This window comes from Tupaia chinensis, unplaced genomic scaffold (assembly GCF_000334495.1).
Source record: "Tupaia chinensis unplaced genomic scaffold, TupChi_1.0 Scaffold138517_1, whole genome shotgun sequence".
Classification (NCBI taxonomy): Eukaryota; Metazoa; Chordata; class Mammalia; order Scandentia; family Tupaiidae; genus Tupaia; species Tupaia belangeri.
Genome location: NW_006198412.1, coordinates 1,861,846 through 1,886,846, shown reverse-complemented (window position 1 = coordinate 1,886,846; position 25,001 = coordinate 1,861,846). Strand labels below are relative to the sequence as shown.

General features: G+C 43.2%; 1 protein-coding gene across 2 annotated transcripts in view; it reads right to left on the bottom strand.

Annotated features, from left to right (window-relative positions):
- Positions 1–23,326, bottom strand: part of CD101 (CD101 molecule) — a 38,028-nt gene extending 14,702 nt beyond the window's left edge. For both annotated transcript variants that reach the window (XM_014592775.2, XM_006161392.2), the window contains exons 1-6: positions 23,217–23,326; positions 14,684–15,064; positions 12,941–13,357; positions 10,302–10,688; positions 5,646–6,029; positions 4,410–4,814 (exon numbers count right to left, since the gene is read on the bottom strand). In XM_014592775.2, coding sequence (XP_014448261.1) covers positions 4,410–4,814; positions 5,646–6,029; positions 10,302–10,688; positions 12,941–13,357; positions 14,684–15,064; positions 23,217–23,259 — 2,017 coding nt within the window. In that variant the 5' untranslated portion in view covers positions 23,260–23,326. The remainder of the gene's footprint in view (positions 1–4,409; positions 4,815–5,645; positions 6,030–10,301; positions 10,689–12,940; positions 13,358–14,683; positions 15,065–23,216) is intronic.
- Positions 23,327–25,001: the final 1,675 nt, after the last annotated feature.

The following is a 25,001-nucleotide window of genomic DNA, read 5'->3' as shown; positions in this document are numbered from 1 at the left end:
GATTTTCACCATAGGGCGTGTGCACTCGCCAGACAGACAGAGAGAGACATAGAGACAGAAAGCGAGAAATCACCCCCCAGGGGGGATGGTCATGCCGCAATCCCTTCTCCTCCATTCTCCTCTCGGGATCTTGGGCACGCACGCACACGCGCCCGGCGTGAGTTTTAAGCCACCGGGTCCGGGACACGAACCGCGGTCGACTACGTGGGAGTCCAGCGACATAGCCATTACACTAACTGCTGGTTCCCAAGTAGGGCGATACTTTCTATGGCCATCATCTGTAGGAATTCTCTCTACAGCAGCCCATGAGCTGCTCATTCAGCCTTTGAACAACTCAGCATTCAACCAGGCAGCTCACTGGATCTTCGGACAGCCTTGCCACAAGAGAATTCTCTCTGATATCAAGTTGAATTTTATCTCTTCATAACTTTCATCCACTGATCTAGTTCTACCCTTGCTGGGTGGGGAGGATTGGGTGAAAGAAATGTCATACAGAAAAGCCCAATCTATTGTATGGCAATGCTTTAGCATGGAAGCAAAGACATCTTTTCTGTAGCATTTCATGTATCAAATTGGGGGAAAATGGCCCTGTTAATGCTTTGTCTGTATGTTCACTATCTAGAATACTTCTGGATTTATAATTGACAAAGTCTAGCTGTATCTGCCTTTGAACATGGGTAAACAAAAGGAAATGGTACGTGGGCTATTAAAATTGCATGCCTTTTGGATGCCTCTGGGAACGTTGTGTAGCTATGGAGGCACTAGCCTTTAACTCCAGCAGCTGTTATGATTTGTCAGAAAGATGAGTGATATTGGGACTAGGAATTGGTGTAATGGTTATGTTTCTGGACTCTCACATGGTTGATGGCGGTTTGAGTCCCACACCCAGCAACTTAAAACTCACACTGGGCACCTATGCATGTGTGCCCAAGATCCCGAGAGGAGAATGGAGGAGAAGGGACTGTGGTGTGGCCATCCTCCCTGGGGGTTAATTTCTCACTTTCTGTCTGTCTGTCTCTGTCTCTCAGGTGAGTGCATGCACCCTATTGCAAAAAAAAAAAAAATCTTTCTAAAACAAAGAAAGAAACAAAGAAAGATGAGTGATAAACCCTGCTCCCAAAATTTATTATAACTTTTTCCTGGCATCACGGATTCTACTTGTAATTACTCATTGATATTATCAATGTCTCATTTCTTTTCACTTCTTTAAGAAACATTTATTAAGACCACGTGATATTATCTGTCAGACTATTCTAGGCTCTGTAGATTGCTCTCAGTGGCTCGCAGTCTAGAGGGAGAGACAAGTACAGGGACAGACATGTAGAGATGATAACATCATTTCGTCCAAGTGGGACAGAGACATGCAGAAGTGACTATCAGGACACACAGGAGCGCCACCTGCCCTAAATATAAGAGTAAGAGGAGGCTTCCTGGAAGGGAGAACTCTGAGTAGGCCTTAAGGATTGATAGGAATTCTTCCGATGAAGAAAGGGTTCCACACAAAAGAAGCACATTGAACAAAGACTTTGAAAATAGGAGAGAACATGGAATATTGAGAAGCTACATGTAATTCGGTATGGGACGTTGGGAAATTGAAAGAGATGATGCTGGAAAGACATAAATATACCAGATTATAAAAGACCTTGCATGTCATGCCCTGGGAATTTGGATGCGGGGTGGGCATAGAGGAGCTGTGTATGACTCGTGTTTCCAAATTGCGTCTCTGGTGGGTGGTGTAAGGACATAAGGGACAAGGTAGGAGTAGCTTTGGGTGATAACAGTGGGTTTCCATTTTGACATAGTGAGTATAGACACATCTTGGAGGAAGCTGGATACATGCAGCAGTCCCCAGCCTTTTTGGCACCAGAGACCATTTTTTTTTTTTTTTTGAGAGGCTTTCGCTATAGGGTGCATGCGCTCACCAGGCAGACAGAGAGAGACAGAGAGACAGAAAGTGAGAAATCACCCCTCAGAGGGGATGGTCACGCTGCAATCCCTTCTCTTCCATTCTCCTCTCGGGATCTTGGGCATGCATGCACACGCGCCCAGTGTGAGTTTTAAGCCACCGGGTCTGGGATGTGAACCGCGGTCGACTACGTGGGAGTCCAGCGACATAGCCATTACACTAACTGCTGGTTCCCTGGGGACCACTTTTGTAGAAGACAATTTTTCCATAAACTGTAGGTTGGGGATGGTTCTCAGATGACTCAAGCACATTACATTTATTGTGTACTTTACTTCTATTATTATAACATTGCAATATATCATGAAATAATTATACAACTCACCATAATGCAGTATTTGCAGCTGCTCCCCAGAGCTAGCATCACTGCCTCAGCTCCACTTCAGATCACCAAGCATTGGACTGTCATGAGTGTGCAACCTAGATCCCTTGAATGCACAGTTCACAATGGGGTTTGCACTCCTATGAAAATCTAATGCCCCAGTGGATCTGACAAGAGGCAGAGCTCAGGTGGTAATGCAAGCAATGGGGAGCAGCTGTAAATACAGATCAAGGTTTGCTTGCTTGCCTGCAACTCACCTTCTGCCCTGCAGCCTGGTTCCTAACAGGCCAGGACCAGTACTAGTCTGTGGCCTGGGTCTGGGGACCCCTGGATATATGTGTCTGGTGATCAAAATAGAAGTCTTTCAGGATACTGGATTTAGGGGTCGTCAGCATACAGATTGTTCCCAAGGGCTAGGATGAGTCTAACTCATGAGAGTTTGTAGAGTGAGAAGAGAACAAAATAATACTTTTCTTTAAAGAATAAAGTATAGGGAACCAGCAGTTAGTGTAATGGCTATGTCGCTGGACTCCCACGTAGTCGACTGTGGTTCGCATCCCGAACCCGGTGGCTTAAAACTCACGCCGGGTGCGTGTGCGTGTGTGCCCAAGATCCCGAGAGGAGAATGGAGGAGAAGGGATTGCGGCGTGACCATCCCCTCTGGGGGGTGATTTCTCGCTTTCTGTCTCTATGTCTCTCTCTGTCTGTCTGGCGCACGCATGCACCCTACAGTGAAAACCTCTCCAAAAAAAAAGAATAAAGTATTGAAGGAAAATTCTGTAGAAAAAAAAGTTTTTTTAAAAAATTTTGTTCTATAAAAAACAAAATCCAAAGTAATGCTTTTTTAAAAAAGAATGTAGTAGAGAAAGAGAATTCTGTAAAAATAAATAATTTAATTTAATTAAATTTTAGGACCTGCAATTGGCGTAATGGATATGTCGCTGGACTCCCATATAGTCAACTGTGGTTCGAGTCCCAGACCCAGTGGCTTAAAACTCATGCTGGGCGCATGTGTGTGCGTGCCCAAGATCCCGAGAGGAGAATGGAGAAGGGATTGCAGCACGGCCATCCCCCCTGGGGGTGATTTCTCACTTTCTGTCTCTCTATCTCTGTCTTTCTGGCGAGTGCACGTACCCTATAGCAAAAACCTCTCCCAAAAAATAAATAAATAAAAATAAATAAAATTAAAAAAAAGACCCAAAAGGAACAGTTCATACTATAAAGGAAACCAAGAAAATTTTGTGTCATGGGGGCTAAGGAAAAAAGAAGTTTCAAGAAAGGATTGGAGCAGTCATTTCAAGTGCCAGAGAAAAGATCAGAAAATTAAGGCAAGAATTAATAAATAAAGAGTCCATTACTATTACCAAAAGCATTGCACAACAGCAGAGGAAATGTGACACACTGCTGGAGAATCTGCTTGTATGTCAGGCATTGCCCAAGGCATGCTCCGTATGTCGCCACGCTAAATCACACATCGACAATTTACAGATGGGCTAATTAAGGCATGGGCAGACTAAGTGACTTGTCTAAAGCCATGCTGCTGGTCAGCGACTGGCAGATCTAAATGAACACTGCTTCTCAATCACTCTGCCCTGAGAGAATACAAGTTATGAGAGAGAACACACACGAACGACACAGCAGAATGTTGCCTAGGCTGTGTCTTCCTTTCACGTTCCCTGCTCTATTATCAACTCACAACATAGGGTCTATTTGACTGTAATCACATATTGTCTGACTCTTATACATGGACACATTAAAAATAAGTAGGTAAGTGTATTGTAATGGAATTTACATTATCTTTACCTCTAGTGAAGGGTTTTACTAACAGCTAAGGCATGGGCAGTGAACAATACAAAAGATTACCTCTGCACTGGGCCCAGGGACCCCTGCTGCGCCACGCAGTGCCCTTCAGTTGCTGGTTGGGAAAACTTAGGGGAAGGCGGGGTAAGGACACAGAGCAGTGGTTACTGGGCAGTACACACATGGTAAGAGGGTATTTTATGACTGATTTCTATAATTTACCCCAAATGGAAGAAATGTTTGTGGTTTTTGTTGTTGTACTCTTTTTTTTTTTTTTTTTTTAGGAAAATAAAAAAGCCAGGATTAATATAAAGCAGCACTTACCTGGCAAAGTGACAGCTATCCTCAATGGATGAGAGCTGGCAGAAGCCCTCACAGGGCTATTTGTGTGCAGGGAACTTCTATCATAAACTTCTACTTTACACTGATACAACCCTGTCTCTTCCTCAGAGGCATCATGGATTTGGAGTTGAGAACGAAATGAAGACATGGAAACCTTCGTCTTCTTTTGGAATTGAGATAGGAAGTCTCCCCATTCAATGGTACCATTATGGGTGACACGAATAAGCTGGTGAAAGGCTTGAGACCGAGCTGGCTGGAACTGCCATGTCACGGTGAGTGGTACCATGAGGCCAGAGTAGCTGGCCCCCACCATGCAAGTGAGGTCAAAGGTGTTGCTTAACTTCACTTGTGGTTGACGGCTCATCAGACTAACTTGTAAACTTGACTCTGCAGACAGAAAGCAAAACACACTTTCTGATATATTTACCAAACCAAATACAGGACTTTCGAGTTTTTCTAGCTGCCACCTTTTCATGTTGGACCATGCATTTTTTCCCACATGTGGAGTATCGACTATTTTGGTGTAGAGGTTGATTCACAGTACAGTCTGTCCTGAATTCTGACCTCAATTTTCCAAAACTGACCCTCTTCTAAGACTGTTCTCAGCAGCGACAACAAATAGGCAGTGTTTCTCTAGCCTGCTGCTGAGACAGCTGCTGTTGAGTGGGTGAAGCACACCCCCGCCCCAGCGGTCTGGCCTCCCTTCCTTTTCCCCCCACTCATGGGTTCAGTATCAGACTCTTTTGCTCAAGCTAGACAAGACTCTGCAACCTCAAGGCTGCAGTTGTCAAAAGCCAGAAGGTAGGAGGGGTGGTTTCAAGAAGTTCATGGAAAATGTGTATTATGAGAAAATTATGCATAGTTTCAAAATTATTTCGCTTCAACATAAACTCAAATACTTTAATTCCATTTTTCATAAGCTTTTAAAAGTCCCTTCACAAAACCCTCAGCTATACTCTTCCATAAGTTGATTCCAATTCATAGGATTTTGTTTATTACTTTGAACAGCTAATAAGCTGTACTCTAAAGCCAATCTTTATACAAATGAATACACTTTAGTGATTATTGGATGGGCACAGTAGCCAGAGTTTTGGTGTCCTGGGGCACGTATACCATAACTGGGAGTTCATGATGGCACACAATCAAATCCCACTGTATTTCAGTGCAGAATACAGTGACTGCTCTGCAAGTTCAAAAAAGGATTTCTCTGATACTTACTCAGAGATCTTACAGTAATCACAATCTTCTGAGTCCAGCTAAGATCTTTGGCCTGATTCCGGGTCCTTTCTGACACTGTGCACTCATATACGCCACTGTCTGTGACGGTGGGAGAGGTGACCTCAAGCTGGAAGGTGGCCCAGTCCACTTTCTCCAGCCTGGTGTTGCCATGGTAACCGGGTCTCCCGTAGGAGGCACCCTGCTGCACAATGCCATCCTGCCCCATGCCAGCCACAAATTCCGGCTGTGTCTGGTTTTGTGGGATATGCCACCAACTCACAGACAGAGGACTTTCAGCTCCACTGGCCTTACAGAGCAGGGCGAGTCTCTCTCCTTCCCACACAGTTTGCTGCTTGTTTGTGGTAGAGACAATTACACTTCTTCCTGTGGACGGTAGATGTCAGAAGAAAAAAGTGGTTCAAATAGATGAAAAACTTCTAACACACAGTGAAATGTCATTAATTAGGATGTGACTAATTAGTGATGAATCAGATCAAGTGGTTCCCTCTTGCATCACCTCCAGAAAAGAAGACTTGCTAAACACTTAAACAGTGGAAACAAGGTAGCAGGAAGAATAGCAGGAGAACCCATCCGTACTTAGACAACTTACAGTTTGCACGTTATCTTTAGGCGTTTGTTAAGTCAGTCCTTCAAGACTATCTAGTCGGGCTAACATCTGGAAATATTTTGTTAGATTAATTAGGGTGGGTGTATGAACCTGAAAGTAATAAAGCTGTGTTTATTTAAGTTCTCTTTTAGAATTCAGACCTTAACAGTTCAAAATGACCATTCTCTCTCTACTTGTCTTCCCTCTATTAGCCATAATTGAGTAGGTTTTATTTATTTATTTATTTTTCTCTTTCTCTCTTCTTTTTTTTTTTTTTTTTTGAGAGGTTTTTTGTTATAGGGCACGTGTGCTTGCCAGGAAGACAGAAACAGACAGAGAGACAGAAAGCGAGAAATCAGCCCCCAGGAGGGATGACCACGCCGCAATCCCTTCTCCTCCATTCTTCTTGGGATCTTGGGCATGCACGCACACACGCCTGATAGGAGTTTAAGCCACAGGTCTGGGACTCGAACTGCAGTTGACTACATGGGAGTCCAGCAATATAGCCATTATGCCAACTGCTGGTCCCATAGTTGAGTATGTCTTAAATAGGGAAGAAACATTATTAATTAGATGTCTGTTCATAACACAATTTAAAAAAAGCGATTATTTGGGGAAAATATATGTGCATAGATACATCTATAGTTTTGGTAAAAGGAGAGCCTTCTATGTCCGAACTGCAGTGTAGAACAATAAATGTGAGCCTGGTCCCAATGGGACATTCGAGGTGTGTAGAAATGCAGACGTTCATTCAACAAACATTGTGCAAGATCTGGTGCTCTTGCTTCGCAGACCATGCAGAGATCTATCAGGAGCTGGTGTATCCCAGGCAGCCCAGCATTGTGCTTTGTTTGGTTTCATTTTTTAGAAAGATTTTTGCCAGTGGGCGTGTGTGCTCACTGGAGAAACACAGAGAGAGAAAGTAAGGAATCACCCCCTGGGGGGACAGCCACGCCACAATCCCTTCTCCTTTATTCTCCACTTGGGATCCTGGGCATGCACGCATGCACGCACACACGCACACATGCACACACACCTGGCACTGAGTCTCAAGTTGCTGGGTCCAGGACTTGAACTGTGGACACCCATGTGCTAGTTAGGGCCCTAACCACCATACCATCTGTTGGCCCTCAGCACTGTGTTTAAGGCCAAGACCTCTGGAGTCAAAATTACCCTCGGCAACATACTTGACCTCTCTGAGCTACTGTTTCCTTTCCTGTAAAAATGAGGATAACGGAAGCACCCACCTCATTGCATTGTTGAAAGATGTGAACAAATGGTATATGCAAAAGGCTCAGCCTGGCTGGCTAAGGAAAATCCTCAGTGAAGGTTAGCTATTAGCATTAGTGTTTAATGGTAGGCACTGGAGAAAGCAGGGGTTGTCCAAAGCAGAAGAGAAAAACAAAATAGAATTGGGATTAGAAATCTAAATAGGATCTAAATGAATCTGCAAATTGGTCTTCCCTGCTGAGGAAGAAGTTCAGTCTTCAACTGTGTTGTGCATACATACACAGAAGTTACAGAGGCAGCATGAAGGCTATGTCTATAAATAGGTTAAAAAAGGGAGAGCAAATCTGCTTTTAAATTTGGGGTTGTAGAGGCATGAGTCTATCTAAAAATCTTTTTCAAGTGAAAGACAGATTCATAACCAAAGTTTAGAAATTAGAGAGGAAATTATTACTCATAATCTTGCTATTTTAATCATTAAGATTGGTTTAGACTAAAACTTTTTTTTTTAAATGAGGTTTTTTTCATTGTGGTTATGACTGCCTTTGGTAAAAAGTAATAAACCTACTAAATGTGTGTAAGTTACACATTTATAGTGGTATAGGTGCTCCTTTCCATGTAAAATATTCACAGAATGATGTAACTCTGCTCATACTTCAGATAATGACTTTTGGGGCAGAACACCAAACAGGATCCTTAATATGTTTGAAATAACATATCCCACTTCTACATCTTAGGCCCAGGCTGAATTCCAATCTAGGCAAAGAACTACTTTCACCTCTGGCAGATGATCCCTACCCACAGGAAACTCACTGTGCATCGAGAAGCACCTTTGACTCTCCTGGGCACAAATTGCCAGGTACTGGGCATGAGAAAGGTTGCAGACATGTTTCTGGGGAGGCTGAGACACACACAGCAGAGTGAGCTCTGTGTAAATACGTAAACCCGCCTACATTGTTTTCCCTGTAGCCTAGAAAATCAGACCAAATGTTTAGTGTGAATGTTAACACCAACACACTTTCGTTGGCCTGCCACTCTGGGCAAAAGCTTGTGTGTTTCATTCCTAGCAAATGGGTTGATGGAGAACACGAAAGGGAAATTTATCTACCTCTGGATTCACCGCTGCCAATGAGCAAGTGCACCAATAATATCTTTTTTGGTGCAGTTTTTAAAATTCAACAAAAATGTTCTTATTTTTTGCTTTTCTAGACAGAATTTAACCCAGCCCAGAGCATCCTGATATTGGTTGAGGATTCGTCTATTTTTTCTCCACACAAAAAGCATTGATTAAGCAAAAGTGTTTAAGGTCACCCAAACTTCGTAAAGTGAAGGTGAGCTGGGTGACTTTCTAAGCTTTGTGCCTACAGGTTGTCAGAACCATGGAACAGATGTCTCACCACATCACTGCAAAATTCAGGGGTGGACTCTACCCACCTCTTCACTTACCTCTTCATTCCTTTCAGTATTTTGTTTTCTTTTTTCTTTTTTAAATTTTATTTATTTGTTTGTTTTAATTTTGTCAGAACCATGGAACAGATGTCTCACCACATCACTGCAAAATTCAGGGGTGGACTCTACCCACCTCTTCACTTACCTCTTCATTCCTTTCAGTATTTTGTTTTCTTTTTTAAATTTTATTTGTTTGTTTTTTTAAATTTTACCAGAGAGGGGCAGAATGAGAATGAGAGAGAAAAAGAGAGAGAAGGAAAGTGAGAAAGCAAGATACCAGGTCTGGGGCTCGAACCAAGGTTGGCCATGTGGGAGTCCAGCATCCTTAACCACCACACCACCTGCTGGCTCCTTGTTTTATATTTCTCTTAATTTGCCAGAGAGTGAGTGTGCTTGCTGGAGAAGGGGAAATCAAGAAAACACTGCCTTTGGGGGACAGTCACACTGCAATCTCTTCTCTTCCATTTCTCATTCATTTTGGAAGGGGACAGACATGTGCATAAACACACACACATACACACACACACATACACACACACAGCATGGTTTTAAAGACTTCATGGGACTTGAAACATGAAGTGGGCCATGTGGGATCCTGCTGCTTTAACCACCATGCTACCAGCTGACCCCATTTCTCTCTTTCTTTCTTCTTTAAAAATTATTTCAGTAGAGTGAGAGAAAACAAGAAAGAGATTAGAGGAGAGACAGAGACACTGCAACAGGGTTTTCATACCATGATCCCCATCTTGCAGCTAGCTGGGATCATGGGCATGTGTAGCACACATTAAGGTAGACCAGAGAGCAAACCCATAGCTACCCCATCACACAGCAGAGCCCCTACTGCCTGTGCCACTGTGGCTGGGTCGGCCCCTTCACTTCTTACTGTGAGTCAGAATTCTGACTAAGTACCCTTCCCCAAGCTGGTTAAGGTAACAGGGGATTAACAGAAGCTAACTGAAAAATTCCAAAAATCTCAAGGTAGAAGAACAAGGGTTTTTCCTCTTTAGGAAGGAAGGGGATGAGGGGAAGTGTAGCTCTTTATTTTTTAACCTACTCACATCACATAGCACACCCACCCACCCACACACACACAGGTTTCATAATATGAAGTTCTCTGCTTGAAGAAAAATCCAATGTAGATGCAAAGGTTGAGATTTAGAGAAATGAAGTGGTTTGTATGGTCGCAGCCCAAATAATGGCCCAGGTCTCTAACTAGTTGGGGTGCTTTCCTCTACCTTCCTTTCCCTCCACTATGAGCTGACTGACCCCTGACTCCTCAGGAAGACCCCTACTGTGTCTGTGAAGGCATCCCATACTGACAAAGCTGGGGTCGGAAAGCATCCCCATCCACATCTGGTCCTGAGTTCACTTACCTGCTGGCTTCCTCAGGCGCACGTGGTTGACTGGTGACTGCTTCCTCTGAAGCACCTGCCAGGAGCCCATCTGAGTTCTCGCCATCTCCGCCACTGCACATCTGTAGGCGCCTTCATCCTCGGGGCCCACAGAGAAGATCTTGAGCGAGAAAACCTTGGAGCTTAACTTTGAAATCTGGAGCTGCCCTTGACTAGCTCTCTCTTTGTAGTCTTTCTTCATGCTCAGGACTCCACCAGCATCAATGTGGCCAATTTCAATTTCATTGAAGAACCAAAGGCCCTGAAGCTGTGGGTCCCGACTGCTGCCCACAACCAGGCAAACCAATTCTAACGGGTTCCCTTCAGAGAACACGCTCTCACCTGTAATGTTGACTTGAAACTCTTTCACTGGGAAACAAAAGCAAGGCAAGAATTTAGTGAGTACCAGAAAGAGATGATACCGCCCCCCCATAAAAATACCACAGGGATCACATTTTACGTGAGGGTTCAGTCTATAGTGGCAGGTAAATCTTAAAAATCCCTAGAAAATCAAATACCCATGACTGTCCCTGAAATGACCAGAAATGATAGCAAACTTGTTTTTTTAATATAATCCTAGTAATCAAATATATGCATGAATTTATAAAGCATATAGTAATGTATGTTTTTTAAACTAACAAATAGAATATTTAAACTATGTTCAATTGCTATAAAGTGTGATTTTTTTTTTCTTTTTAAATTCTTATTTTGCTGAGACTATCCAGAATTTTCCTAATTAAAAGCACATGCATGTGGCTCCACAGGACTCACTGGATTAACTTGGAGACATGAGGCCAACAGGACGATTTAAAATGGAACAAAATAACACTCTTCTTTAAAAGGAAAGACAACTTCAGCAACCCACTCCTGGACCATCGGTTAGGAATGGATATACTGATATGGTTTTAGCACTCTCTCCTGTTGGGCCAAAGCCTATAGAGAGACCAGACATCAGAGACAAGGCCTTTCTGTTTACTTTGATGAAAACAGATTTTGAATTTTACTCTTAATCCACAATGTTTAACAGATTATGAAGAGTGACACCATTCCAAGTTGGAGAAGGGGTCAGGTGGAAGAAACTCTCGCAGTGACAAAGGCAAGACTTCATGTTGGAAGCTGGAGTTACTTTGAGGCTCAGGTATCTGTGGTGAGTGGGCTTTGGAGAGAGCCAGACCTGACTAAAGGCCGGCCCCATCTCTCACCTGCCAGTGAGTTTGGGCAGAGCATCTCCGTGCCTGAGGCTCAGGTTTCTCTCTATTTTATTTTATTTTTTAAAAAAGAATTATGTTATTTAACTTTCTTCTTCATCATCATTGTTATTTGTAAATTTGATTACAGAGAGACAGAGAGAGCAAGTGAGAAAGTGAGATAGCAAGCCACCAGGTCTGAGACTCAAACTGTGGTCAGCCATGTGGGAGTCCAGCGTCCTAATCCCCACACCACCTATTGGCCCCGGTTGCTCATTTTAAAAATGGAAATCTATTATTTCCTCATGGTCGTTAGAATTAAGTAAGGTAGTGTAGATAGTGTACTTATACAGAGCCTGGTGAATATGGTCACAAATCTACTTTCAGACCAGGTGGTGGTGCAGAGGTAGCATGGCTGGACTCATACGGGAAAGGTCCTAGGTTCAAGTCCCAAGAATTCCCTGAGCATGCTGAACATGAATGTGTGTGCCCGTGCTTGGGGCTGGCTGAGACCAGGGGTGGATTGCAGTGTCGGGACTCTGTTGGGGGATACCTGTTTCTCTATCTCTGTCACTGTCACTGCCTCTGTCGTTTATGGAGAATAAATATATAAAAATTTAAAAATAAAAAATAATTTCCAAGACTGGCTTGTGAAATCAATTTAACCATTTACAGATCTTATATAAAAGTTCCTATAACCAAAGCCCAGGGACCAGCAGTTAGCGTAATGGCTATGTGGCTGGATTCCCACGTAGTCGACCGTGGTTTGCGTCCCGGATCCGGTGGCTTAAAACCCACGCTGGGCGTGTGTGCATGCATGCCCAAGATCCCGAGAGGAGAATGGAGGAGAAGGGATTGCGGCGTGGCCATCCCCTCTGGGGGGTGATTTCTCGCTTTCTGTCTCTATGTCTCTGTCTGTCTGGCGAGTGCACGCGCCCTATAGTGAAAAACCTCTCAAAAACAAACAAACAAACAAAAACCAAAGCCCAAACTGAACATTTTCTTCTTAATTATGCTTCCCAGATGACAAAAACAGAATTTCCTCAAACTGTCTAAACACTTTTAAGAGCCAACAAAAGATTTTTTTAAAAAAAGAAAAAAGATACCCCATAGGGAACCAGCAGTTAGCGTAATGGCTATGTCGCTGGACTCCCACGTAGTCGACCGCGGTTCGCGTCCCGGACCCGGTGGCTTAAAACTCACGCCGGGCGCGTGTGCGTGCGTGCCCAGGATCCCGAGAGGAGAATGGAGGAGAAGGGATTGTGGCGTGGCCATCCCCCCTGGGGGGTGATTTCTCGCTTTCTGTCTCTATGTCTCTCTCTGTCTGTCTGGCGAGTGCACGTGCCCTATAGTGAAAATCTCTCCAAAAAAAAAAAAGACACCCCGTAATACCCAATACCAGAGTATTGACGAATTTCCTGAGAAGATAATCACCTACTGGCTGGATCCTCAGAGTTGTTTGATTTGTTTGCTTTTTTGTGATCAAAGTCCAGGTTTTATCTGGATCCTGAATCCATTCAGTTGCCTCACAGAACAGCTGACCTTGATCTGAGGACCGGAGCCTCTGTATGGACAGCCTGAAGGTGGTGACCCCGAGCTTGTCGAACCGCACATCACCGGCTACAAACCTCTCAGTATAAGCAGGGCCAGCAATCAACATAAAATCTTTGGAGAGAGAAATAATCTTGGTGGCTTGGCTTCTTCCTCCATCCTGGATCAGGTACCAGGTGACAGAGAGGTGGGTATGTTGAGCTGTGGCTTTGGAAGCCTCACAAGTGAGTTCTAATGGCTCACCTTCCACCTTATTGAGACTCTGAGAACTCATGGTGGCCGCGAGTGTATCTGGAATAACTGGAAACAAAGAGACGATGACAACTTACCCCAATGCTAGTCCAGTTAGCCTCCTTGGTGGAGATGCACCCTGGCCCCCATCTGTAAAGCAGAGTTGGAGCTGGTTTTCCACTAGCCATTGGCTTTCCTATCTGTGCTTTCCCTATTGCTAATGGGATCACTGGCATCTGTGTCCACTCTATGGAACCCAGTGAGACAAATGGTTCCTGATGTATTGACCCTGACTTTGCTTCAGTCACATAGGTTCTAACCAATTTAGCTATCTGGACACAGAGTATTTAAAAAAGAAAAGAACTGGGAGCTATAAGTCCTAGATTCTAATCCTAAATCTTTCCTCATCTGACTATATGAACTAGGGTATATCACTTCCCCTTCTGGGCCTTAACCTGTCCTTTATAGAATAAAGTTCCAACATAATCTGTTCTAATTTATCATTCAATTGCAATCCTTACCAAAGTTTTGGTAATGTTCCTATTCTCTTATCATTCTCTTTGTCTTGAAGTGAAATCACACAGCCTAAACTTATGTGAAAGCAACACTTAGATTTAAGCAATGAATATTACTGCATATCTACTCAGTGCTAGCCACTATGCTAGGAGCTGAGATGAGCATTCTCTCCTTGAGGAACTCGAACTCTAGGTAGGGTGGGAGAGAGGCGTACGCACAACCAGTGACCACATAACTAGGTGAGTACTGATAACAATGGTGTGAAAAAGAGCATCAGGAGGAAAATAAAGCTGGAACATGGCCCACGGAATTCAGGACATGGTCCATACAACAGGCAATATCTAAACTGGGTTCCAGAGTATATGTAGGGCTTTGCTAGGTTAAAAAAGAGAATGACAGATATTTCAGACAGAGATAAAATGACAGTCGCAAAACTATGGTTCTCTTCCTATCGCTAAATAGGATACCGCATGGTAGTTTGGGAATCTTCATTTCCAAGCTAATGACTTACTGCCTGTGATATTAATACTACCTCTCTTATTAACTTAATGTTTTGCCTTGAAAAAGAGATGTCATGGGGAGAATCCTCAAAGTTCTGGCAAATGCTTGCTATCACCAACCTATGGCTAGCTGAAGATGAGGCCTTGGAAAGACATCGTACTATCTAAACCTTTATGGTAAATATGACTGGGGAAAACGAACTGGCGGTTTTAGAATATGGGATAAGCTATGTGTGACAAATCTCCAAAATATCTAGAGAGTAGGTGGGCTTTGTTCCCGAAGCAAACACCACCATGAAGCAATGTCACCTTGTAAGTCACCGTGATGGTGGAGACTCTGGCTTCTGAGGGACTGGCTAGCAGTAGACAAGCAGCTCACCTATTAGATTAGTCTTGGCACTGTAGCTTCCATAGTATTTTTCATCCGTGCTCGGTGTGTGACACTCATACTCCCCAGTATCCTTCATCTGGAGCTCTGCGATGTGGAACAAGACTGCGTTGCCTTGGATCCTCTCCACGTAGATTCCCTTGCTTCGCACGCGCTGTGCATACATGGCATAAGAGAAGGTGGCGTCCTGGGTGCTGATGATCTGGACTTCCTGGGTTGGGGCTGTTGGCAGGTAAACAGACCACTGGAAATTCTGCTCCAAAGGTCCCTGGTGCCCGGTTACATTACAGCTGATGCTGACTGGGTAACCTGCAGCTCTGAACAGCGGTCCTTTCTGAATTGTTACTTCTCTTTGGCCAATGCTGAGCTCAGCTTGCAAGTAGGAAAAAGAAAGGGGAATAAAAATAGATTAGCACTCCAGCTCCCAATGTAGCACATTATGTTGTTCCCTGTATTACAATTCTGGTAAATGAGATCGCAGGTTATTAGCTATCATCAACTCAAATGTTCATCTTCTTCAGACCCAGCAGCAGTGGAACGGCTTGATGAGTTCATTGTTCTTTTATAACTTTAGTTTCCATAGTAATGGCTGGTCTTTAAAAAAAAAAAAAAGCATAGTTTCAATGTAACATGACCACTTGAATAAAACATATTTGTTTACCTAAGTGCACATCTTTTAAAGCAAAGACAATGTATGATAATCACCCATTTATGTTATTTTGTGGGAAAATTCAGCATACACTTTCTCAAGTCTCAAATTCCAGGGTACCTGCAATGGAGTGTTTCCCCCACAGAAGTGGTTTCCTGAGACGCAAAGTCTACATCTCTGTGAGGGTACTGGGATTTTTCTCGCTAGTTGGTTCAAACTATTTGTGGAACCTTGGTTAGGTTGGATGCCAGACTATTTAAAATTAGCATCTGAAAGGGTCACAGCACTTCCTTTCTACACCAGAGGGTTCTTTTTTGATTTGTAATTTCTGAAATAGCCACTATAGCTTTACCAAAGAGCTTTGAAATAAATGGCTGTAAACTCTAGCAGGTTCTGCGATCAGAATTTAAGTTCTTTTCTTACCAAAAGGGTCAGCTGGGACCATTATGGAATGTGTTCGATTGGGAAAAAATCTCAAATATTGGGTCTAAAGGAGAAAACATGATTGAATAGTTAACTTGATAAATTTTTCAAATGAAACATATTATAGAAATAAAAAATTTATGTATACTTATTGTGATTCATATTAAAGGTGGTTCATTCTATATGACAGAAAGAACAATGACAAATGACAGATACCACAAGAGTAGCTGGATCTTGGGACCAGCAGTTAGCGTAATGGCTATGTTGCTGGACTCCCATGTGGTCAACCACAGTTTGCATCCCGGACCCAGTGGCTTAAAACTCACGCCGGGCGCGTGTGCCTGCGTGCCTAAGATTCCGAGAGGAGAATGGAGGAGAAGGGACTGCGGAGTGGCCATCCCCCCTGGGGGGTGATTTCTCGCTTTCTGTCTGTCTGTCTGGTGAGCACATGCGCCCTATAGCAAAAACCTCTCCAAAAATAAAAGAGTAGCTGGATCTTTTACTAGGATCCCAGGGCCCATGGACAGGAAAGACTGTCAAAGACAGCAGAAGGATCCAGCAGGGAGCGATCTCTGGTGTCAGGGAGTTAATGGAATGGCATTTATAGGAAGATGTGGTAGGAGCAGAGCATCTGCTGAATTCTGTGACTCTCTCAGGACAAAGGGAAAAAGAGACTGCAGTGCAAAAAGAAAAGTGAGGAAAAGGGGGGCGGGGAATGACATTACAGAGACCATGGTAAAGCCAGGTGTTGGAATTCTGGATTAAACAAATGAACAAATTCTAGGAAATAGGAACAAGCCCGGTAAAAAAAAAAGGGGGGGGGGACAGAGGGAGAGGGAGGAACAGAAAGGCTAAGTAGTCACCTGAGGCAATAACTAAAAATTGCATGTGTATATGCTCAATTTAAAACCGGTAAACAAATGAACACCCAACTAACCTGTTGACCAAGCACACACATTTCTGGTGATGATTTAAAACACATTAACTTGGGGCTGGCCTTGTGGTACAGTGGTTAAACCTTGTGTATAGGGAGCCAGATCCCACATGACTAATATGTATGTATGATGGGATGGCGAAATGAAGGAAAAAGGGTTGCAACGTGATCATGGGATGGAGTCTCTCTCTCTGGCAAGTACACACATTATTTTGCAATTTAAAAAAGTACACTAATTTATTCACGAATTCCAATTATATTTATATCATGCCTTTTAAAATAATTATCTAAGCATAAAAGTTGGACCATCTTAGAAAAATACAAATTATTATTTACCAAAAAGTTACACTTACAGAGGCAATTTAAAACACTTCATTGGGACCAGCAGTTAGCGTAATGACTATGTCACTGGACTCCCATGTAGTCGACCACGGTTCGCGTCCCGGACCCGGTGGCTTAAAACTCACGCCAGGCGCGTGTGCGCCCAAGATCCCGAGAGGAGAATGGAAGAGAAGGGATTGTGGTGTGGCCATCCCTCCTGGGGGGTGATTTCTCACTTTCTGTCTCTCTGTCTCTCTCTGTCTATCTGGCAAGTGCACGTGCCCTATGGCAAAAACCTCTCCAAAAAAAAACCAAAAAAAAAAACACTTCATCAATGCCATCTTAGAGAAATGCATGAACTCTGGACCAGGCTACATGTGAAAGAAAATGCACAGCCACACTGTTCGCTGGAGCCCCCAACCAGAGCCTTAACCCTATGTCATCAGCAGCAGAGTGGATAAACTCTGGCACATTCCTAAACTGGAGATGTATGCAGAAACGAAAGTTAACAAAGTATAGCTATTTGCAATAACATGGGTGACTATGTTTAATAAAAGATGCAAAATACTTCGAAATCCTATTGACTATACAGAGAGATGGATTCTACTGTTTATAGTTTAAAAACAGGCAAAACCACATTTTTGTTTAGTGATGCAAAAAAAGCAAGGAAGTGGTTATCGTGAAAGTCAGGGAAGTGATTGTGTCAGGGGAGGGTTTGTGATCTGGTGAAGTACAGGGCAGGATGAGCGAGTGCTTCTAGGGTCCTGACAGTATTCTATTTCTTTCTTTTAGAGAGAGATTTTTGCTATAGAGAACATGTGCTCATGGAGAGACAGAGAGACAGAAAGCAAGAAATCACCCCCCAGAGGAAGGCCATGTTGCAATCCCTTCTTCTCCGTTCTTCTTTTGGGCATGCATGCACATGCATCCGGAGTGAGTTTTAAGCCACTGGGTTCAGACTCCAAACCACGGTTGACTATGTAGGAGTCCAGTGATGTAACCATTGTGCCATCTGCTGGTCCCGACAACATTCTATTTCTTGATCTGGTAGTGATTACATAGATTTTACTTTACACTTACTTGTTTAGCTGCACATTTAGTTTTTATGTTTTATTAATGTTCACTTAGGTGTTATGTTTCACAATAAAGCTGTTTTTTAAAAATATGACTTTTGTGGTACCACTAATCTATTTATATGAGGGCATGTTTCCTCAAATGATGCTATTTTTGGTGGCTAGGCATCACTTACTCAACATTTTTAGAGAGATGGGTACCGCATTTTAGGCTTTTTATTGTGAAAACTAGCACTTCAATTTCTATGCTTTATCTGCCAATTCAATAAATATTTATTCAATCACATTGTATTTCCCATGCATGAGGAACTAAGGTGAGATTGAGATAGACGCTGACTTCCAGTTTTTTCTAAAAGTTTACTTTATTTCTTTCATGCAAAAGAGAGAATGTAAAAATGAGAGAGAGAGAGAGAGAGACCTACCTATGGCAGGGTCTCACATCCTCCAGCCAGCGAGGGTTACTGGACACACACACCCAGCATGATTTTTAAGTGGACCTAGGATTCAAACCCTGATCAGTACTGTGGAGTGGCTGGATCTGACTTTGAGATTTTATTATCTAGTCGAGGAGGGTAGTAGTTACCTCTCTGAAGATGTCACTAAAGTGCTTTGAGGAATTTAAAGAGAGATTACATTTAGGGAGGAGAAAATAGGTAAAGTTTATGAAGGAGATGGCTTAGAAAGACGCTTTGGAGAAATGGGAAGATTATGACAAGGTAAAGGAAGGAAGAGTTGGGGAAGTGGGAGGGCTTCCAGGACACAGTGGGTGGGAAACCAAAGGAGGTGACTAAAAGGCAAGACTTTCTCAGCACTGCTGCTGAGAGGTCGGGAACTCTAGAGGCAGAGGAAATTCCTTCTGAGGATGGAGGTGTCCGTGGAGATCTTTATAAAAGAGGTCTGAATAGGGAACTAGCAGTTAGCGTAATGGCTATGTCGCTGGACTCCCACGTAGTCGACCGCGGTTCGTGTCCCGGACCCGGTGGCTTGAAACTCACGCTGGGTGCATGTGCGTGCGTGCCCAGGGTCCCGAGAGGAGAATGGAGGAGAGGGGATTGCGGCGTGACCATCCCCCCTGGGGGGTGATTTCTCGCTTTCTGTCTCTGTGTCTCTCTCTGACTGTCTGGCGAGCACACGCGACCTACAGTGAAAATCTCTCCAAAGAAAAAAAAAGAGATCTGAATAGAGCAGAGTCAGCAGGTTTAGGGAGTGGTTGCACGAAGTGTAGACTATTTAGAGTAAGGGTTGCAGGAAGTATAGACTATCGTAGAGGTTTCATGGAGAAGTGGAAGGGAAGGAGAGCTAGGTGAGGAGCAGTAGTGAAGGGCAGGATGGACGGGGCACGTCACATGTTCATGGGCAGAGGCGGCAGTAGAGGGGTAGAGATGGATGATGCTGGAAAGGATGGTGAGTGGAGTGAGGACCTAGCAGAGGTAGGTCAAGAACATTATTGGGTAGAGGGTTCTGTGCTCTGGTCCAAATGTTTGTGTCTCGTCAGATTCATTTGTTGAATCAAATCCTAACTCTCAAGTTGATGGTCTCCAGGTGGGGTCTTTGGGAGGTAATTTGATCATTAATGCTCTTCTAAAAGAACCTAGAGAGCCAGTCAGTCCTTTCCGCCGTGTGAGGACAGGGTGAGAGGTGCCATCTAGGAGGTAGGGGGCCTTAGCAGATACCCAATCTGCTGACACCGTGATCCTGGACTTCCAGCCTTGAGCACTGTGAGAAATACAGTGCTGTTTCTAAGATTCCTGGTTTGTGGTACTTTTGTACTCAAACAGTCTGAAACATACTGCATTGTCAGAAAAGTGCGAGAAAAAGGGGGGAGGTGCTTCACAGGTACTTTTGAAGGAGAAAGGCATGATTGAGAGATGAATTCAAATGGCCATACATTGGAGCTTATAAACATATTCTCTGTAGGTTTTTTCTTTTCTTTTTATAAAGAATTACTTTAATTTTTTCCTTTCTTTTTCTTTTCTTTCTCTTCTTTTCTTTCCTTTTCTTTCTTTCTATTTTAATCTGACCAGAGAGGGGCAGAGCAAGAGAGAGAGAGAGAGAGAGAGAGAGAGAGAGAGAGAGAGAGAAAGCAAGCTGCCAGATCCAGGACTTGAACCACAGTTGGTCATGTGGGAGTCCAGCACCCTTAACTACCCTGACACCTGCCAGCCCCATCTGTGGGCTTTTTCAAAGATACATCTCTTTTCCTCCTAAGGAGTAAAACACTGGAACTCTCTCTGTTAGTGGACAGAGGGTAGGGTATCTTTGCAAACTAACTCCAACCCTTGTTGACTGGTGAGTCACAACTTGACAGTGACATACTAACACTGGCTTTTCAAATACTAAGAATTCCTTGATGCTATTGGCTTGTTTCAAAAATATCACTTGAGATTGTCAAATTCACCATTTCAGTATTATCTGAGTGGAAACTATTAGGTTGAGCCATACAAAATGGCTCATATTTGACCACTTTTTATATTTAAAAAAAAAAAACAAACAGTAATTTCAAAACCTTTCTTTTCACATGTGAAAACCCTATATACTGATAGGTCAAATTTAGGTTTTTTGTTTTTGTTTTTGTTTTTTTTTAAATGCAATTTTGGTAAGCAGTTACAATAGCCCAACCCCAAACCCTGTCACGGCAATAGCCTTTATTTGTAGGGCAATTAATTGTCAGGGTGAGGGGTGACAGATCAAGCAGGCAAAACCAGCGCTAAAGGAGAACATTCATTTGCTCACGACATTAGCCTCATTCTAACAGGATCACTGAGTCTTTATATTTACTGAAAAGAAATAAATTGAAACAAAATACACATTTGCTAAACAATATAATTGATTAATTATTCATCATTTAATTAATTTCTTTCATTTCTCCCTTATTTATAGTGACAACTAACAGGCTTCCAAAGCTTTTTTCAAATTACTTCTTGACTTATGTACTCTTCACATAAAAATTGTGGTTTTATACAAAATTAGTGCTTACGATGAGTCAGAATTTAGGAGAAATAAATACGTAACCCAGTGTAGGTAATTGTTTAAGTGGGTTAAGGAAAAACTTCTAGCTTCCCTTTTTTGCAGTCTGCTCACTAAAACACTAAAATAAAAAGAGAGGAAGAGAATTTGCAATTCTCTGAATTACAGTGTGAGCCCCGTGCCCCCCATACACAAGCAAGCATACGGTCCAAGTACACAAAGCACATATGCTTGAGAATCACACTCAGACAACTGAACACCAGTTTCCCAAAGGAAAACAGAGAAAGAAACACAGCAGTTCCCAAAGGATCCCACCATTGCACTTCTCCATCAGCACCTACCAAGCCAGTCTGGCAGGTGTCCGTCACCCATCACCCCTGAAGGCCACCTCACACCTCACTGGACCCCAGCTATGATGCCCCTTGACACATGAGCCCAGTTCCACTCAGCCAAGGCTTATTGAGTAGTGACCCCTTTGTGCTGAACGCTACTCTTTTTAATCCTTTAGCCACAGCCCTGGCCACCTAATTACAACTTGTTAGTTCCCCCATCATGCCAATCAATCATTCAAGTCCCTGTACTAACTGCAGTTAGTCTCTCCTAAAGCAAGAATTCTTAACCAGGATCCATATAGGGGATAAGAGTCCATAAACTAGGGTGAAAAAAAAAAAACTCCCACATCTTTATTTTCATTAATCTCTAACAGAAATTTTGTATTTCCTTCAGTTTCAAAAATAGACAAAAAACCCCACAGATATGTTCACATCTCATTATAATTACACAGCTATATTGAAATAGTATTCCTACTTATCACTGCTTTGATGTTTGCCAAAACTTGGAGTCCTGCTTTTGAAATACTAAGAATTACTTGATAGTACTGGCTTTCTTCAAAAATATCACTGAGCTAGGGGTCAGCAAGTGGCATGGTGGTTAAGGTGCTGGATGCCATATGGCTGGCTCTGCAGTTTGATTCCCAAACCCAGTGGCCTGAAAACACATTGGGGTGTGTGTGTATGTGTCTGTGTGTGTGTGTCTGTGTACCCAAAATCCCAAGAGGAGAAGGGATTGCTGTGTGACCACCCCCCAAAAAGGAGGGTGATATCTTACTTCCCCCCCTCTCTGTGTCTCTGCCTCTCTCTGGTAGGCTCACATGCCCTATGGCAAAAAAACTAAAATAAATACACGAATAAAAATAAAGTCACTGAGATTGTCAAAGTCACCATTTTTCAATGTTATTTGAATGGATTCTATTAGCTTGAACCATACAAAATGGCTCATATTTGACCTGTTAAAGAACGTAATCAATTACTACCTCACAATTCATTAAAATACTTTGATAACTATATTTCAATAAGATTGTTTTTTCTCTATAATTCTGTGCATTTTATTTTATGCATGTAAGAAATTATTCTGAGATGGGATTGATAAGCTTTACCAAATGCCATAGGATCAGATCTGGGACCAGAAGCTAACAAAGCAACAGCACCAAAAGTATCTGCTACCAGATCTACCTGGTCTGAAATTATTTTATTCCCTCCCCAATTCATCTGAGTCTCTCTTCAACCTCCAAATCTCCCCTTCTGCCACCCTCTATGAATGCCCTTGAGCTAGAGCAGGTCTTCCATACAGCCCTCAGCAGAACCACATGCATATTCTTGCCCGTCTCAGTCTCCCCCTAGTCAATGTCCACATCAGCTCACAAGAGAACCTTCTTTTAGCTTGGCCTAAAAGTACTAAGTGCTCCCATAGCCTTTCCTTCCATCCAGCCCCATCCTCGAGCCGAGCTCTACTGTCAGGCACATCTTAAGATCTCTTCTCAGCCTGGTGAGCAAAGCCTTTTACTCTCTCTTGGGATGGTCTGCTCAGGAAGATGAAGCAAAGCCAAGGCCAAGTGAAACTGACCGATCTGGCAACACAGATAAACATACAATGGAGTCAGGTGTACTGGACTCAACCAAGCATTGTACCTCCTTGGGACTTAAGGAGGTCTAGGGAGCCAAGAGCCAAGAACTGTTACCCAAGTCAGAAATCATTGCCAAAACCAGAATGACATGGCATTTCGTTCCTGCAGAAACCAAACTGTCCTGCTTCATCACCCAGCAGCCTCAGCTGACCAGCTCCTGTGACAATAGAAACATGGAGAATTATAAAACTTACTCAGCAGAAGAAAGAAAAATACCACGTACGGCGTGTGAGCCATTTGGACCAGAATGGACCTTTCCTGGCGGAGTTACTGAAGTTACTCAGAAGCTGAGTGACAAATGCTGTGCATTCACTTCAAAAGTAAAGAGGAAGCTGTAGTGTGGTTTTCAGGCTGCTGCGAGACAGATGTCTTGCATAAAGCAAAACTTGTTACATTATATGTATGGTTCTTTGCTAATCACTCAAATTTGGCTGTGAAAAATGAGTTTTCTTTGTGGTTAACATATACAGATAAATGTAAGAAAAGATGGGCCACATCCTGGCTAACTTCGGCCATGAGGAAGGAATTTAGGTAACCTGAGTAAGTGAAAAAGCAACCAGAAGTGTTCTCTTCTTGGCCCTGACCTCCTCCTATCTTAGGAGAGGAGAGAACTGAGCAATGAAAAAAGGGCCCCTAAAAACATGAACTGACATGAGCTAGTGGTGAAGATGACAGGCCCAGGATCAGGCTGCCAGGGTTGCACACACTCTCCGCCTTCAGTAGCTGTGTGATCTTAGAAAAGCTAATTAACATTTCCTAACCCTCAGCTCTGAAATGGGGATACTAATAGTATATACCCTATAAGATCGCTCTGAGAGTCGAATGAGCGAATTCATCTAAACCACGTAGGATAATATCTGGTACCCAGAAAGTGCTCAGTGAATATTAGCTACCACCAGGAGATATTCAAGTGACACTTCATCTCTCCAGAGTGGGCCCAGGCGTCCAGGAGGGCAGAGGAGTGCCTATTGTAATGCTTGGCACTGATTCCAGGCCAATCGGATCCTCATCTATTCCTAGCAGGTTAAAGAATGTACAAGAGATGAACCCACTAAGGACACTCGTTCCTTAGGTCAAGCCTAGATCTAGATAGGAAAGGAAGAAACTGGACTGTTTTATTTATCCATCCCTCTCTCCTTCCTCCCTCTGGTTTTATTCATTAGCAACAATACCTAATAACTGGCACTCCAATGCCTGTCAATCCACAAATATTGAAGTGATTTTTTTTTTTAAGGCTTTTGCTATAGGGTGCCTGTGCTCACCAGAAAGACAGAGACAGAGAAACAGAAAGCGAGAAATCACCCCCCAGGGGGGATGGCCATGCCACAATCCCCTCTCTTCCATTCTCCTCTCGGGATCTTGGGCACGCACGCACATGTGCCCGGCGTGAGCTTAAGCCACCGGGTCCAGGACTCGAACCGTGGTTGGCTACATGGGAGTTCAGCAACATAGCCAACACGCTAATGGCTGGTCCCCAAATATTGAAGTTTTAAGTGAAAGGTTCTGCACTTCCCTTTTCAAGGTACCATTTTTATTTTGTTTTTGCTATAGGATGCATGTACTTACTAGAGAGACAGACAGACAGACAGAGAAATCACCCCAAGAGGTATGGTCATCCCTTCTCTATTCTCCTCTTGGATTTTGAGCATGTACACACACATACCTGGCATGTTTTTCAATCCTCCAGATCTGGGACTCCAGTTGTGCATTGGTCATGTGGGATCCAGCCATCTTGAACACCATGTTACTAGCTGGCCCTCAAGGTACCATTTAAGGATTAGAGAATAAGACAATGTAAAAGGGGCACTGCCTAGATCCTAGAACTGGACTGTGGTTTAAAAACCAACTGTAGATAAGCTACAACAGTCATAACATGGGTCCACATTCAATGCATGACTCAGGCAGGAAATGTACTAAGAGTTAACAGGCTAGAGAAGTGGCAGCAGCCACAGGATGTTAATTAGAAAAGGCTGGGTTTT